This window comes from Hyaena hyaena, unplaced genomic scaffold (assembly GCF_003009895.1).
Source record: "Hyaena hyaena isolate Hyena2069 unplaced genomic scaffold, ASM300989v1 scaffold_737, whole genome shotgun sequence".
In the NCBI taxonomy this organism is placed as follows: domain Eukaryota; kingdom Metazoa; phylum Chordata; class Mammalia; order Carnivora; family Hyaenidae; genus Hyaena; species Hyaena hyaena.
The window spans coordinates 302,112-321,125 of record NW_024081368.1 but is presented as its reverse complement, the minus strand read 5'-3'; the positions used below and the strand labels follow the sequence as shown (position 1 = coordinate 321,125).

At 35.7% G+C, this 19,014-nt stretch overlaps 1 protein-coding gene across 1 annotated transcript in view; it reads right to left on the bottom strand.

Annotated features, from left to right (window-relative positions):
- Positions 1 to 19,014, bottom strand: part of VPS13B (vacuolar protein sorting 13 homolog B) — a 770,486-nt gene that overhangs the window by 623,344 nt on the left and 128,128 nt on the right. The window contains exon 17 of the mRNA XM_039218135.1: positions 17,391 to 17,572. Coding sequence (XP_039074066.1) covers positions 17,391 to 17,572 — 182 coding nt within the window. The remainder of the gene's footprint in view (positions 1 to 17,390; positions 17,573 to 19,014) is intronic.

Sequence of the window (19,014 nt, the reverse complement as noted above, 5' to 3'; positions counted from 1 at the left end):
TAAGCATATTTTTTTCACTATCAAGATTTCAGAATAAACATGTTCATTTTTATAATTTTCCAGAAACGTCTTTTAGATTATGTATTTTGCCAGTGACAAGGTGCCATCACACAGCACATCTTCCAAAAACGCATACATATCAATACTACACCTTCTAGGTAAGGAATTTTAGAATTTGAAAAGCCTGTCATTAATTATTATCAAATTCTTTTTTTTTATGTTTTTTTTATGTTTTTTATTTATTTCTAGCAGAGAGAGAGAGACACACACAGGGTGAGCAGGGGAGGGTCAGAGAGAGAGGGAGATACAGACTCTGAAACAGGCTCCAGGCTCTGAGCTGGCAGTCAGCACAGAGCCCGACGCGGGGCTCGAACCCACGAACCGCGAGATCATGACCCAAGCGAAAGTCGGACGCTCAACCGACTAAGCCACCCGGGCACCCCAATTATTATCAAATTCTTTAAACTCTTTCTCTCTCTGGAAAAATACTAAATTTTCTTTTTGTTATTCAGGCATTTCTCATGTCTTCTCATTTTCCAAAACTCAATTTTCAAGAGGAAATTGCACAAAATTTTAATTCCTATTCTCCACAAGAAAAAACTTAGATAATTTATTTACTAACAACGTACCTCTATCATGTTTATAAATAAGCATAGAACTTTTGCTACATTACATGCATTCTATTTTTTATAAACTCCTGCTAGTAACCAACGAAGTTCATTTCAAACCAACTAGTAAGTCACAATCTACAATTAAATGAAATGGTAAAATATGATTTCAATTATAGATAAATCTAAATCTACAATGCCAGGGTGCCTGGGTGGCTCAGTCAGTGAACAGTCTGACTCTTGGTTTTGGCTCAGGTCATGATCTCAGAGTTCATGGGATCAAGCCCCAGGTCAGGATCTGCACTGACAGCGTGGAACCTGCTTGGAATTCTCTTTCTCCTCTCTCACTTCCCCATTCCAACTCACACATGGACATGTGAGCATACGCTCTCTCTCTCTAAATAAACTTTTTTTTAAGAAAACGGATAAATAAATCTACAATGCCAAAAATCAGTAACAGTTCAGATATGATAATGATGTTTTGATGAATGTAAAGATAACACAAATTTCTTACTTGTAAGTAGAACATGTCGCAGAATAGATATGAAAAAAACAAAACAAGAAAGGAAAAATTTAATCTAGAAGGTTAGCATCACTGAAATTGTTAGTCTTGGAATCAAGCTGAGTAATAAAAGCAGGAAGGATTCTAGGATGTAACAAAGTTTGAAATAATTAAAAGGGCAGGAAAGAAAAAGAAAAAGCACCAGTAACAAATAAGAAACAAGCCATTCTAAAATATAACAAGATCCAATGTAAAGATGTACCTAAAGGCACAATTAAAGAAAAATTAGACAAGTCACCATCAGAAAAATGAAAAGACAACCTATAGTATCACAGAAAACATTTCCAAATCATTTGGCTGATAACGAACTATATCTAGAATACATATTCTCATAGCTCAAAACAAAAAGATAAACTGGCTAATTTTAAAAAGTCAACAAAAGGCTTGAACAGACAAGATAATATAAATAGCCAAGAAGCAAATGAAAAGATGCTCATTATCATTATCCATAATAAAAATGTAAATCAAAACCTCACAATGAGGCAGCACTAGTTCATACCCTTTAGGATAGCTAGAACCCAAATCCCAGGTATTAACAGGATGGTTATTGTGGGGGGAAAAAAACAGAACACTCATATAGTGCAGTTTGGAATACACAATGACACAGCTGCTTTGGAAAACAGCCTAGCAACTCTTTAAAAAGTTCACTTCACAGTTACCATATGACCCATATGACCCAGCAATTCTATTTCTAGATATATAACCAAGAGAAATGAAAAAAATATGTCTACACAAAAACCTGTACATGAATGCTCATGGCATTATTCAGAACTGTCAGAAGTAGTAACAACCCCATCAGCTGGTAAATGGATGAATAAAATGTGACATATAGATACAAAGGAATATTATAGGACAATGAAAAGAAATTAAGTACTGACACGTGCTTCAATATGGACGAACTTCAAAACTGAAGAAATTCAGTCACAAACTTCTATATTTCTTATAGTTCATTAATATGAAATGTCAAAAACTGGCAAATTCATTGAGACCAAGAGCAGATCAGTGTTTGCCTAGAGCTTGGTGGAAAGGAGACTTAGGGACTGATGACTAAAGAATCTGGAACTTTTCTGGGAGATAACGAAAATGTTCTGAAATTAATATACGTAATGGAAATGGAACTCTGAACATACTAGAAGCTAATATTATGTACCAGAAAAAGGTGAATTGTATGGTATGTAAATTATATCTAATAAAACTTACAAAAATTTTTGACAGAATGAAAAGGAGGTGAGAAACCAAGGTATATACCACCAAAAAAGAGAACTACAGCCCAACATCTCTCATGAACGTAGATGCAAAAATCCTCAATAAAATACTAGCAAACCGAATCCAACAAAACATTTTAAAAAATCGTACACCACTACCAAGTGGGATTTATTCCCATGATGTGAGGGTGGTTCAATAGTCACAAAACAGGGGCACCTGGGTGGCTCAATCAGTTAAGCATCCGACTTCAGCTCATGTCATGACCTCAGTTTGTGAGTTTGGCTCGCGCTGGGCTCTGTGTTGACAGCTCAGAACCTGGAGCCTGCTTAAGATTCTGTCTCCCTCTGTCCCTGTCCCACTCATGCCCTCTCTCAAAAATAATATTAAAATTGTTTTAATAATTAAGAAAATAAAATAAAAATTCACAAAATATCAAGATGATACTTCATATCACTAAGAGAAAGCATTACAACCATATGATCATTTCCAGGTGCCTGAGTGACTCAGTTAAGCATCCAACTTCAGCTCAGGTCATGATCCCATAGTCTGTGAACTCGAACCCTGTATCAGGCTCTGTGCTGAGAGCCCAGAGCCTGAAGCCTGCTTGTGATTCTTTGTCTCGCTCTCTCTCTTCCCCTCTCCTGCTCATGCTCTGACTGTCTCAAAAAAAAATAAATAAAAAACATCTTTAAAAATTGTTTTAAAAACAATATAATCATTTCAACAGATGAGGAAAAAGCATTTGAAAAAGTAGAACATCCATTTACAATAAAAACCCTCAATAAAGTAGGGAACATACCTCAACATAATAAAGGCCTTACATAAAAAACGCACAGACAACATCATATTCAATGGGCAAAAACTGAGAGCTTTTCCCGTATAGTCAGAAACAAGACAAGGATGTCCATTCTCACCACTTTTATTCAACATAGTCCTAGAAGTCCTAGCCACAGCAGACAGACAACATAAAGAAATAAACAGTATCCCAGTTGGTAAGAACAAAGTACAACTCTATTTTTAGATGACATTATATTCTATACAGGAAACCATAAAGACTCCACCAAAAACTACTAGAACTCATTAATGAATTCCGTAAAGCCTCAGAATACAAAATCAACATACAGAAATCTGATGCAATCCTATATACTAACAAAGCAGCAGCAGAAAGGAAAATTAAGAACACATCCCATTTACAATTGCACCAAACACAATAAAAGATCTAGGAATAAACTTAAAGAGATGAAAGATTGGTACTTGGAAAACTATAAAATAATGATGAAAAAAACTAATGACACAAAGAAATGAAAAGACATTCCATGTTCATGGGATGGAAGAACAAATATTGTCATATTATTTGTTAAAATGTCTATACTGCCCAAAGCAATCTACACAACTTATGCAATCCGTATCAAAATAGCAAAACATTTTTCACAGAACAAACAATCCTAAAATTTGTATGGAACCACAAAAGACCCTAAATAGCCAAAGCAATCTTGGAAAAGAAAAACAAAACCGAGGTAACACAATTCCAGCCATCAAATTATATTACAAAGCTGTAGTAATCAGAGCAGTATGGTACTGGCATTAAAATAAACTATTGAAAGGATCAATAAAACAGAACAGAAAACCCAGAAATGAACCCACAACTATAAGGTGAATTAATGTTTAACAAAGTAGGAAAGAATATCCAGTGGATAAAAGACAGTCTCTTCAACATATGGTGTCAGGAAAATTGGACAGCTACATGCAAAAGAATGAAACTGGACCACTTCGTTACACCATACACAAAAATAAATTCAAAATGGATGAAAAACCTAAATGTGAGACAGGAAACCATCAAAATCTTAGAGGAGAACACAGGCAGTAACTTCTCTGTTCTTTGGCCATACCAGCATCTTCCTAGATAGGTTCCCTGAGGCAAGGTAAATAAAAGCAAAAATAAACCTTTGAGACTTTGTCAAAATAAACAGCTTCTGCACAATGAAGGAAACAATCTGCAAAACTAAAAGAAAAACTGCAGAATGGGAGAAGATATTTGCAAATGTCATATCCAATAAATAGTTGGAATCCAAAATATATAAAGAACTTATCAAATTCAACACCCCAAAAATAAATAACCCAATTAAAAAATGGGTAGAAGACATGAATAGACAGATTTCCAAAGAAGGCATACAGATGGCCAACAGACACGTAAGTAGATGCTCAATGTCACTCATCATCAGGGAAACACAAATCAAAACTACAGCAAGATATCACTTCACACCTGTCAGAATGGTGAAAAACACCACTAGAAACAACAGGTGTTGGTGAGGATGTGGGGAAATGTGAACCCTCTTGCACTGTTGGTGGAAACGCAGCCACTCTGGAAAAGAGTATAAAGTTTTTTTTAAAAAGTTAAAAATAGGGGCGCCTGGGTGGCTTAGTCGGTTAAGCGTCCGACTTTCGCTTAGGTCATGATCTCGCGGTTTGTGGGTTCGAGCCCCGCGTCGGGCTCTGTGCTGACTGCCAGCTCAGAGCCTGGAGCCTGTTTCAGTCTGTCACTCCCTCTCTCTCTCTGACCCTCCCCTGCTCACGCTGTCTCTCTCTCTCCTAGAAATAAATAAAACATTAAAAAATAATTAAAATACTTAAAAAAATAAATAAATAAATAAAAAAATAAAAATAAAAAGTTAAAAATAGAAGTACCCTATGATCCTGCAATCACACTACTGGGTATTTACCCAAAAAATACAAAAACACTAATTCAAAGGGATACATGCACCCTATGTTTCTATCAGCATTATTTACAACACCCAAACTACGGAAGCAGCCCAAATATCCATCAACAGATGAACAGATAAAGACAATGTACATATATATATATATGTATGTATATATAATATATATGGAATCTTATTCAGCCATAAAAAAGAATGAAATCTTGTCACTACAACAACATGGATGGAGAGAGAAAGTACAATGCTAAGTGAAGTCAGTCAAAGAAAGACAAATACCATATAATTTCACTTTATGGAATTCTGTGTGGAATTTAAGAAACAAAACATACAAATAAAGAAGGAGCGCCTGAGTGGCTCAGTCAGTTAAGCATCTGATTTTGGCTCAGGTCATGATCTCACCACTGATGAGTTCAAGCCCTACATTGGGCTCTGTGCTTACAGTTCAGAGCCTGGGGCCTGCTTTATATTCTGAGTCTCCCTCTCTCTCTGCCCCTCCCCCACTTACACTCTGTTTCTTTCTCTCTCTCTCTCTCAAAAGTAAACAAACATTAAAAAAAAATTGAACATACAAATAAAGGAAAAAGAGAGAAAAAACAAGAAACAGGCACTTAACTACAGATAACTGATGGTTACCAGAAGGGAGATGGGATAGGGGAGATGGGTGAAACACGTGAAAGGAATTAAGAGTACACCTATCATGATGAGCACTGATTAATGTATAAAATTGTTGAGTCACTAATATTGTACATTTGAAACTAATATAACACTGTATGTTAATACTGGAATAAAAATAAAATTTAAAAAACAAAAAATGCGTGGACTAGTGGAAAGAAATAAATTTTTAAAATATCAACATATAATGTTTCTGCCATGGGGGAAGAGAGTAAACCTGGGAAAAACATACAAATGGAAAAGAATGCAGGTTTTTCAAAGAATAAGTAGAATACAATTAGTATTAAATCCAAAGTAAAAGACTTGTGTTGACTTGTATTGTGTTAAAGAACTAACTATCCAAGAAAAAAGAATGACATAGGAGAATGTTATCAAATCAAAGCTATGTTCATTACAGACAAAAGGAAAAGACACTAGGGTGATGGACAAGACAAACTACCTGTGGGTTATTAACTATCAATAACAAGACAACAGGCAGGCAAGAAACACAAGCTTATGATGGAAGGTGAGGCACACATGTTGGCGAGAAGTACTTGGCTTACAACCAACTGTAGAATGGAACTTCACACATTATGAGAATAAAAAGCCTGAGAGGTCCAAGAACACTCACAGGATAATCACATCATTAATGTAGTAAATGTCAATTAGTTGTGATGTAAAACAAAAGATCATATGCTTAAAACAAGCATATTCAACAGTTTAATAGTGCTGAGTGTTATCTATTGACATCTCACAGATGAAAGATAATAAAATGCTAAAATTTTAACTAAATGCTAAAAAGCACTCCCTCTGAAAGCAGCTAGAGAGAAAGAGTGAAAACACGCATAGGGGACTGAACAAGAAAAGTGTTCCCCAAAACCACTGATGGGGGGAAAGGAAGAAGGTTTCAATACCACCATTTTTTTTTTTATAAATAATGCAACACAGTCTTAAGTTTGAGAGGTCAGCCCTTGGTGATGCTCCCATGAGGAAGCAGGGCAGAGCCCCACAAATGGGCAGCATGGTCTGAGGATCCGCTGGGTCCCATAGGGAGAAGCAGTTCCCCTGCTTGGAGTGTATTCTGTGGAAGTGATACAGCCTCTCCATGGGCAAAAGGCCCAGCAGGCGCCATCAAGCTGCCACCTTCACCCATTTAGGAATAAAGATGTAGGCTGAGGGGAGCAAACTCTTCCACTGGCTGTATGTTGCAATTTACCATAAACTCTGAGCGGCTACCCCTGCATAGTGCCATGACTGTGTCCTGGGACAAGCCAGCCACAGGGCCACAAGACCCTCTCCCAGAAGATCACTTTGGTCCCAACTTCGGGGGTCTTCTGAAGTGTGGGGTTTGGAGCACAGCCACATCTGAAATAAAATTCTAGAGTGGCACTGCCTGGTAGGCAGACAGCTCGTACATAAATAGGAAGAAGGGAGGGAGCTGACGGAAGCAGGGAATGTAGGAGGGGTGACTGATCTCATATCTCAGAAGGTACAAACTTAGTGCTGGAGAGCAGGGTGAAGCCATTTTCACCATTAGCACACCAACACTGATTGACCCCAGAGAGCTAAACAGAGCCACCAAGTGGAGAACAGAGTGGTTACACCAAGCCATGCTCCCAGATGCCCTCCAAACACATCTCCAATAGGGCAGTGGCCCTAAGAATAAGATCAGTGGACTGCTTCCCCAGAAGACCAGCACAAATCCCTTTCATGGACCTATTACTGATCATAGACTGCTACAAAGTTTCAGCTACAGGGGAAACTGGATCTAACTTCATTTGGGTTTGCTTTGTTCTTGTTGCTTTTGTTTCTGTTTTTGTGATTTTCTTCTGTTTCTTGCATACAGAAGAGGAATTTTTATGGTTTAATCTGTTCATTTTTTATAATTTTTAATTTTTTTTCAGTTTTTATTTCACTCCGTTATTGGTTTTTTTCATTCTCCAGAACAAGAGTAGGAATTCACCTCAAAAGAAAGAACAGGAAGAAATGATGGACAGGGATTTAGTCAATGCAGATATAAAGAAGATGTCTACACTAGAATTTAGAACGATTATAAGGACGCTAGCTGGAATAGAAAAAAAAAAAAAAAAAGCATAGAAGACACCAGAGAATCTCTTTCTGCAGAGATAAAACAACTAAAATCTAATCAGGCCAAAATTGAAAATGCTGTAACTGAGATACAAACCAAAATGGAGTCCATAAAAATGAGGATGCATGAGACAGAAGAGCAAACTGGCAATATAGATAAAATTATGAAAAAAAATGAAGCTGTAAAGAAGAGAGAAATAAAGGTTAGGGATCACAAAGTCACACTTAGGGAACTCACCGATTTATTAAAACATAGTAACATTCGTATCATAGAAGCCCTAGAAAATGAGAGAGAGAGAGAAAGGGGCAGAAGGTTTATGTGAGCAAATTACAGCTGAAAAGTTCCCTAGTCTAGGGAAAGACACAGACATCAAAATCCGAAAAGCACAGAGAACTTTCCTTAAATTCAACAAAAGCCAGCCATTGACAAAACATATCATAATCAAAATCATAAAATATGCAAACAAGGAAAAAATCCTGAAAGAAGCGAGGGAGGAAAAGTTCTTAACCTACAAGGGAAGACAGATGAGGTTCACAGCAGATCTGTCTACAGACACTTGGCAGGCCAGAAAAGAGTGGCAGGATATAGTCAACCTACTGCAAGTGAAAACTATGCATTCAAGAATACTCTATACACCATGGTTGTCATTCAAATTAGAAAGAAAAAGACTTTCCTAGACAAAAACTAAAAGAGTTCATGACCACTAAACCACCCCACAAGAAATTTTAAGGGGAGGGACTCTTTGAGTTGGGGCGGGGGAGGGAAGACCAAAAGCAACAAAGACTAGAAAGGACCAGAGAGCAGCACCAGAAACACCAACTCTACAGGTAACACAATGGCACTAAGTTCATATCTTTCAATAATTACTCAGAATGTAAATCGAATAAATGTCTCAATCAAAAAACACAGGGTATCAAAATGGATTAAAAAAAAAAAAGATCTATATGCTGCCTACAAGAGACTCATTTGAGATCTAAAGGCACCTGCAGATTGAATGTGAGGCAATAGAGAACCATCATGATATCTGACATCAAAAAAAAGGCCAGACCCGCCATACTTTTATCAAACTATAAAAAGAAATGAAGAAGGGACATCATATCATAAGTAAGAGGTCTATCATCAAGAAAATCCAACAAAACTGGGGTGTCTGGGTGGCTCAGTCGATTAAGCAGCTGACTTCAGCTCAGGTCATGATCTTGCAGTCTGTGAGTTTGAGCCCCAGATCAGGCTCTATGCTGACAGCTCAGAGCCTGAAGCCTACCTGTGATTTTGTGTCTCCTCTCTCTGCCCCTCCCCTGCTCGCTCACTCGCTTCCTCTCTCAAAAATAATAAACATTTCAAAACATAAAAAAAAGAAAATCTAACAATTGTAAATATTTATGCCCCCAATTTTAAATACCCCAAATACATAAATCAATTAACTACAAGTATAAAGAAATTCATTGCTAATAACACAGTAATAACAGGGGAACTTAACACCCCACTGACAGCAATAAACAGATCATCAAAGCAGAAAATAAATGAAGAAACAATGGCTTTGAATGACACACTGGACTGGATGGATTAACATATACATCCAGAACATATTATCCTAAAGCAGTAGATTATACATTCTTCTGGCATACACATGGAACTTTCTCCATAACTGATCACCTACTGGGTCACAAATCAGCCCTCAGCAAATACAAAAAGACTGAGATCATGCCATGCATACTCTCAGAAAAACAACTCTATGAAACTTAAAGTGAACCACAAGAAAAAACTTGGAACAAGCCCTCAAATACATAGAGATAAAGAACATTCTACTAAAGAATGAACGGATTAAACAGGAAATTAAAGAAGAAATTTGAAAAAAATACACAGAAGCAAATGAAAATGAAAACATGACAGTCCAAAACCTATAAGAGGGAAGTATACTGCAACTCAGGCCTATCTCAAGAAGCAAGAAAGGTTGAAAATACAGCCTAATCTTACACTTAAAGGAGCTAGAAAAGGAACAGCAAATAAAGTCTAAAGCCAGCAGAAGGAGGAATATAATAAAGATGAGAGCAGAATTAAATGATATAGAAACTAAAGGGAGTAAAAACAGATCAACAAAACTAAGATCTGCTTCTTTGAAAGAATTAACATAATTGATAAACCCATAACCAGGCTTATCAAAAAGAAAAGAAAAAGAACCCCAATAGATAAAATTACGAATGGAGGAGGAGAGATCATAACAATACCACAGACATATGAACAACGATAAGAGAATACTAGGAAAATTATATGCTAATGAACTTGGCAATCTGGAAGAAATGGACAAATTCCGAGAAACTCACAAACTACCAAAATTGAAACAGGATGAAATAGAAAATTTGAACAGAGCCATAAACAAAACAAACAAAAAAAAGGTAATCAGAAATCAAAAATCTCCCAAAATGCAAGAGTCCTGGGCCAAATGGCTTCCCAGGAGAATTCTACCAGACATTTAAAAAAGAGTTGGGGCGCCTGGGTGGCTTAGTCGGTTAAGCGTCCGACTTTCGCTTAGGTCATGATCTCGCGGTTCGTGGGTTCGAGCCCCGCGTCGGGCTCTGTGCTGACTGCTGGCTCAGAGCCTGGAGCCTGTTTCAGTCTGTGACTCCCTCTCTCTCTGACCCTCCCCTGCTCACGCTGTCTCTCTCTCTCTCTCCTAGAAATAAATAAAAATATTAAAAAAAAAAAAAAGAGTTAATACCTATTCTCAATTTATTCCAAAAAAAATAGAAAGAGAAGGGAAACTTCCCAACTCATTATACAAAGCCAGCATTACCTTTGATTCCAAAATTAGAAAAAGACCTCACTAAAAGGCAGAATTATAGGCCAAGATCCCTGAAGATCATAGATGCAAAAATTCTCAACAGATATTAGCAAATCGAATTCAACAGTACATTACAATAATTATTTACCATGATCAAGTGGGATTTATTCCTGAACTGCAGGGCTGGTTCCATATTCACAAACCAATCAACATGATACACCACATTAATTAAAAAAAGTGATAAGAACCATATGATCATTTCCCTAAATGGAGAAAAAGCCTATGATAAAATACAGCATCCATTCTTGATAACAACCCTCAACAAAGTAGGGATATATGAAACATACTTAAACATCATAAAGACCATATATGAAAGACCAACAACTATTATCATCCTCAGCAGTAAAAACTGAGACCTTTTCCCCTGCAGTCAGGAACAAGATAAGGATGTCCATTCTAAACACTACTATTTAACGTAGTACTGGAAGTCTTAGCCTCAGCAATCGGATAACAGAAAGAAATAAAAGGCATCCAAATCAGCAAGAAAGAAGTCAAATTTTCATATATGCAGATGACATGACACTCTACATAGAAAATCCAAAAGACTCCATCAAACATTAAAAAAATTAAAAAAAAAAAAAGGGGGGGGGAGGAGGCGCCTGGGTGGCTTAGTCGGTTAAGCGTCTGACTTTTGCTTAGGTCATGATCTCGCGGTTCGTGGGTTCGAGCCCCTCGTCGGGCTCTGTGCTGACTGCCGGCTCAGAGCCTGGAGCCTGTTTCAGTCTGTGACTCCCTCTCTCTCTGCCCCTCCCCTGCTCACGCTCTCTCTCTCTCTCCTAGAAATAAATAAAACATTTAAAAAATTAAAAAAAAAAAGACTCCATCAAAAAAAACCCTGCTACAACGAACACATGAATTCAGCAGAGTTGCAGGATATAAAACCAATGTATAGAAACCTGTTGCATTTCTATATATCAGTAACAAAGTGGCAGAAAAAGAAATAAAGGAATAAATCCCATTTGCAATTGCACCAAAAACAGTAAGACACCTAGGAATAAACATAGCTAAACATGTAAAAGGTCTATACTCAGAATATAAAATATCTATGAAAGAAATTGATGACACAATAAAATGGAGTATTCCGTGCTTATGGAATGGAAGAACATTGTTAAAATGTCCATACTACTCAAAGCAATCTACACATTTAATGCAATTCCTATCAAAATACCACTAGCATTTTTCAGAGCTGGAACAATCCTATAATTTGTATTTTCGGCCTCCAATAGCCAAAGTAATCCTAAGAAAGAAAAACAAAAATGTAGACATTACAATTCCAGATTTCAAGCTATATTACAAAGCTGTAGTCATCAAGATAGTATGGTACTTGCACAAAAATACACACAGAGATCAATGGAACAGAACAGAAAGCCTGGAAACGGACCTGGAACTATATGGTCAAATAATCTTCAACAAAGCAGGAAAGAATATCCAACAGAAAAAAGACAGTCTCTTCAACAAACGGTGTTGGAAAAACTGGACGGTGACATGCAGAAGAATGAACCTAGACCACTTTCTTACACCACGCACAAAAATAAATTCAAAATGGATGAAAAACCTAAATGTGAGACAGCAAACCATCAAAATCATAGAGGAGAACACAGGCAGCAACTTCTTATGAGACACGCTATTAAAGGCAAGGGAAACAAAAGCAAACATGAACTACTGGGAAAATGAACTACTGGATAAAAAGCTTACACAGCAAGGAAACAATCAACAAAACTAAAAGACAGCCTACCAAATGGGAAAAGATATTTGCAAATGATGTATCTGATAAAGGGTTAATATCTAAAATCTATAAAGGCCTTATCAAACTCAACACCCAAAAAACAAATAAGTCAGTTAAGAAATGGGCAAAAGATATGAATAGAAGACGACATCCAGATGGCTAACAGACACATGAAAAGATGCTCAAATTCACTCATCATCAGGGAAATACAAATCAAAACCATGATGAGATACTACCCCACATCTGTCATAATGCTGAAATTAACAACATAAATAATCGGTGTTAACGAGGCTATAGAGAAAGGGGAATCCTCTTGCACTGTTAATGGGAATGCAAACTGATGCAGCCACTATGGAAAAACAGTATCGAGGTCCCTCAAAAATCTAAAACTAGAATTACCCTATGACTCAGCAATTGCACTAGTAGGTATTCACCCAAAGGATACAAAAATACATATCCAAAGGGGTATATGCACCCCAATGTTTATAATAGGATTATGAACAGCCAAACTATTGACAGAGACAGAATGTCCATCAACTGATGAAAAAAGATGTATATAAAGATATACATCTTTATATATATACACACACACACACATATACATGCATGTGCGCACAAAATGGATTATTCAGCCATCAAAAAATGAAATCTTGCCATTTGCAATGATGTGAATAGAGCTAGAGTGTATTATGCTAAGTGAAATAAGTCAGTCAGAGAAAGAGAAATACCCTATGATTTCACTCCTATGTGGAATTTAAGAAACAAAACAGATGAACATATGGGAAGGGGGTAAAAGAGGAGAGGGAAACAAACCAAAGAGACCCTTAATGACACATAACTTAGGGGTGATGAAGGGAGATGGGTGGAAGTTGGGCAAGATGGACTAGATAGGAGATGGGTACTAAGGAGAGCACTTGTCATATGAGCACTCGATGTTGTATGTAAATGACGAATCACTGAATTCTACTTCTGAAATAAATGTTACACTGTATGATAACTAAAATTTAAATTAAAAAAAGAAAAAGAATATAATAAACAGAGTAAGACTTGGGGAGAGGAAAAATTGTAAGAAAACTGGACATTTGGAAATGTGGCCTCTGAAAAATACTTTAGCTAATCATTTTAATTCATGTTATCAATGACTGCTGCTTAATTTGATTTAAAAAAATACAATTCCTTGGCAAAGAGTGGAAATATCCTATCATTTCATTTTCCTGACTTCCCCTCATCTGTAAAGAGCAATTATGCTAATTTTAGGTTTCTCAATGACATCAGGTTATTAATCACTCAACCTATAGTTACTTGTCTGATCCACTTTGTATTATCTATGCCAGTATTGTTAGGACAGAATATTTCCAAGAAATTTTATTTTTTTTATTACTTTAATCTATATTTCTTTTTGAAGGAGAGAGACAGAGACAGAGTGCATGAGCAGGAGAGGGGGCAGAAAGACAGGAGATACAGAATCCAAAGTAGACTCCAGGCTCTGAACACAGAGCCCGATGCCAGCTTGAACTCATAAACTATGAAATCATCACCTGAGCTGAAGTCACCCAGGCACCCAAAGAAATTTTAATTAAGATGTTTTATCACAGCACAATCCATTTGAAAATCAAAAATGGAAATAGAGAATTAGTTTGGTTAGAGAAAAGGGAAATTATAGAAGTAACACCACTGCCTGCTTATTAGCATGAATTTTCAGGTGACTTAAGCTAGTTAACACAAAAAACTCTGGCATGAACATCTCAGGAAATAGAAATGTGATTAATAAATGAATTAGGTAATTTCAGATTGTGATAAATGTGACTGCCAATTAAGGCCTCAGTGGAGGCCTAATGGGTAAGGACCTTTAAAAGAACAGATTTTGTATAGTAATTACACATAAGATTATGATCATATGAATGGCATAAAAACATAAGATCTTACCACATTCAGACTGCTATAAAAAAAAAAAAAATGCCACAGACTGAGCAAACTAAGAACAAAAGAAATTTATTTCTCACAGTTCCTAAAGCTCAAAGTCCAAGATCAAGGTGCAAGTACGGTCAGGTTCTGGTGTAAACCTCTTCTGGGTTGCAGACTGACAACTTCTTGGTATGTCCTCACAGGGTGGAAAGAGCAAAGGAGCTCTCTAGGGCCGTTTTTATAAAAATAATAATTTCATTCATGAGGGCTCCACTCTCATGATCTAAAAACCTTCCAAAGGCCCCTATTACCTAATATCATCACATCGGGAATTAGAATTTCAACACATGAATTTGGAAAGCATAAAGACATTCAGACCATAGCACATAAAAATATAGTCTACCTAATATTTAACAACTTAAAACTTTTTATGAGATAAAATTAATATAATATCACCCTTTTAATGTATACAATTAAGTGCAGTTCAGCATTTTCACAAATTTAAAACTATTGCCACTATCTAATTTCATATTTTTATCACACACACACAAAAGAGACAAAAACAAAAACTAATTCATATCCAACAGCAATTACTCCCCATTCTTCCTTTTTCCCAGACTCTGTCAACTATTAATCTACCTTCTATCTCTCTGGATTTACCTATTTTAAGTATTTCATTAAAATGGAATCATAATATGTGACTTTTTGTATCTGGCTTCTTCTGCTGAGTTAGCATGCCATTTTAAGGTTCATCCATATTACAGCATGTATCAGTACTTCATTCCTTTTCATGTTTGAAAATATTCCATTGTACAGAGATAAAACATCTTTGCTTATCCATTCATCAGTTAATAGATATTTGTGTTGTTTCCACATTTTGGCTATAAAGAATAATGCTTTGTTATCTCCTTTATATGTGGGACCTAAAAAAGTTGAATTCATAGACACAGAGACTAGAAGTTAACAGTGGGTACCAGGGGCAAGAAAGTGGGGGAAATGAGAGATGTTGGTCATAAGGTACAAAGTTGCAGTTATGTAGAATGAGTAAGTCCTAGAAATATGATGTTCAGCATGATGACCATAGTTAATACTGTATACTGTATCCTGGAAATCTGCTAGAATTTTGTGTACTCACCCCACATTTAAAAAAATAGTAACTTAGGAAATATATAAATTATCTTTACTGTAATAATCATTTCACCATATATATCAAAACAATAAGAACACCTTAAATATATAAATCTTTTTAAAATAGCATTTTTAAATGCAAAATAAATAATGGCATTAATATTCATGTAGAAGATTTTGGTGGACACATAATCTTGTGTGTATACCTAGAAGTAAAATTTCTGGGTCATATGATAACTCCACATTTAACTTGTTAAAGGTAATGACCACAAGTTTTTTCCCTAAGCAGCAGTTTTTTTTTAAGCCAATTATTCAATAGCAACAAATTCTAAACAAGTAGAAATAGAAAAAAAAAATAGCAATTTTTTAAAAATCATAGTTAAAACAGTACAAAAGGAGACAAAAAAATAAGATGACAGAAACAGTCACAAAACAATCATACCAACCTAAATGGATTAAATTCACTAGCTAAAAGACAAACTATAAAACTTCATTTAATATATTTAGCTATATGCTATTTCCAAGACACATACCTAAAGCATAAAGACATTGACAGGTTAAGTAAAAGTATGCAAGAAGAAGTATAAGCAAATGTGAAACAAAGGAAAGTTAATTGTAGCTATGTTAATGTATGAAAAAACAGATTTAAAGACTGAGGTGTAAACTACATTTAATAAAAAAATCAATTTAAAAAGATTACAAATATGTGTATGTGTGTGGGAGGAGGCATATGTGCTCATGTACACAGTAAAACTTGCATACTATTTCAGAGGATTCAGAGAATTAAAAGGCCTTTCATAAGTTCCAAGAGAACAACTTCTAAGGTAATAAAACATTTGCCTTGTCATTCTTTATAGAATCCTAAAAACTGACACAAAACAACTATATAAAATTTTACATTAGTCCGTAGACATGTGCAAAAAAGGGCTCCAGGGGAGCCTGGGTGGCTCAGTTGATTACATGTCTGACTTTGGCTCTGTTCATGATCTCACCATTCTTGAGTTCAAACCCCATGTCAAGCTCTGTGTTGACAGCTCAGAGCCTGGAATCCGCTTCAGATTCATTCTCTCTCTCTCTCTCTCTCTCTCTCTCTGTGTGTGTGTGTGTGTGTGTGTGTGTGTGTGTCTCAGAAAAAAACAAACATTAAAAAAGGGGGGGGACTTTAACTATAAAGCTTTTTTTTTTAGAGTTTATAATATATTCCCCCATAGTAAGATCTCAAATTATAAGGTTCAAAAGCATCATATAAGAACAGCAAAAAAGCCAATGTCTTATTCTCATAGGCAAATAAGAAAATTAACAGGTTATTATTTATGATAATTAAATTTAATAAAAATAATATCCTCCTTTCAAAACTACTTTAGTGTTCCTGACAAAACTAACAAGATTACTTTAAACTGAGACAACTAAAAAAAAGCAAATATTCTGTAAGTTTTTTTGTTTACCTGAAACGTTAAGTGACAAGATAAAGATAGTATCTCCTATCCTGGCATCAAAGCAGATTTTTTATTTTTAGTAGTTAACTCATTCATTCAAGGTGTAAGAGTATGCAAAAAGGGTAATTTGCTTACCATGGTTTAAAGTATCATGATCAAGAACTTTATTCCAATTTACTAATTAAACATACTGCAATTATACTTGATTTGGCTATCATTTCAAATATACACATTACACTGATTCCCTCAGAAGTTACCCATGTAAGCTCAAAGGATTAACCGTACAAGACATTGGTAAAAAATAACCTCTTTAAACTATAAAATATAACCAGAAATTGGTTGCAGGGAATAAAACTGAACAGCTTACCTCATATCTTGAATTTTTTTTTGGAGTTGTAAGTATCACAGAAATACACTACACAATTTAAGTTCAGCAGGCTATACTTATGCATTTGAATAATACAGTATTAGTCACCACTAGTAAGAATTTTCCATATATGTGCCATGAAAATTATGTTCTTACCAATAGTTTGGAAAACTTCATTCATCAAAGCTTCATTCACTGATAAAGAGTTGACATTTCCAGTATGAGACCAACTTTGATATATCGCTTGCAGCAGAAGTGTCTGTGCTCTTGTAGCTTGAATTGTGAGATTTGGAAGTTCAAATATACCTTCAGTTATAGCAATCTGAGATCTTTTGGTCCTGCAGAAGAAAAGACAAAGAATAACAACATATAAAATGACCTAGATTGTAAGCAAAAAAAAAAAGAAAGAAAAAGAAAAACAAAATATATATATAAAAAATATTTTAAATATAATTAAATCAAAGAGATATACAATTTCATACTTAAAAATTTTTTAATGTTTGTTTATTTTTGAGAGAGAGAGAAACAGGAGATTTCTCTGCAAGCAGGAGAGGGGTGGAGAGAAAAGGAGACACAGAATCCAAAGCAGGCTCCAGGCTCTGAGCTGTCAGCACAGAGCCCAATGTCAAGCTCAAACTCACGAACCATGAGATCATAACCTGAGCCAAAACCGGATGCTTCACTGACTGAGCCACCCAGGCACCCCTACTATTTCATACATTAAATGTCACTATTTCAGAATCTCTTCCAATAAAAAACAAAAATATAAACTAATGTCCATACACACACACACACACACACACACACACACACACACTCTGTTCAAACAACTACAAGTTTTCAGCCAAAATAACCTTCAAAAGAAACAAGAAAAATAATACTAGTTAACACTTAAGAAAATTTACTACCAGTTCTGCATTGTTCTAAATGTCTTATATCTATTAACTCATTGAATCAAATATTATAAAACTCTTAAGTAAAAATCCAAAAATTAATAAATTAAGTAAAAATCCAGATTCTAATCCAGAAGACTCTATTCTATACTTCCTCTCATAAATATTTATGTAAAATTTATATTATAACCAGGTTCTTGTCTGGCAGTAACAGAAAATTGTTTTTAGAATCTGTCCAGGAATATCTAATTCACTATTGTCTTCTTTGTCTGGTTCTTTCTTTGAATGAGGTACCTTATATAATTAAATTTTCCAAATAACAAAGCTTCAAAGTTAGAAAATACTTAGTATGTCTATGAACAAGATGATAAAATAAATGAAATATGCAAGAGAAAGTGGAGAAAGAAAAACCAAGAGAAAATATTAGGATGCTACTGTAGTAGACTCAGTCACCCTACTCTTCCTCAACCCCATAAACCTCTACCCTTTATCATCTTTCCAGCAGTATTCACCCAGAGAGTACTGTGCATCTCTTGTAATAAAACCTCAAAGGCCGGTCAATCCTACCTCTTATTCCAGCCACTGCTATAAAGACCAATTAATGCAGATTTTTACAGTCATTGCCTAAAGCAACTGACAGTGAGAGGCTCCCATGGGAATTACTCTGTGTTCATGCACGGACAGCCTGGAAATGTAGGGATAAATGCTTTCCTCCCTCTTGCTTCCCTGACAATTTTGAGATGCAATTCATAATTCTTAGGAAGGTTCTAGGAGATCAAGGATCAAAGAAAAAGGCCTCAAGTAATTGGGAAAAGTCTTCATGAGCTTTGGGACAGTATCAGGCAACCTCAAACAGGTGTAATTGGGAGTCCCAAAATAGAGGAGAG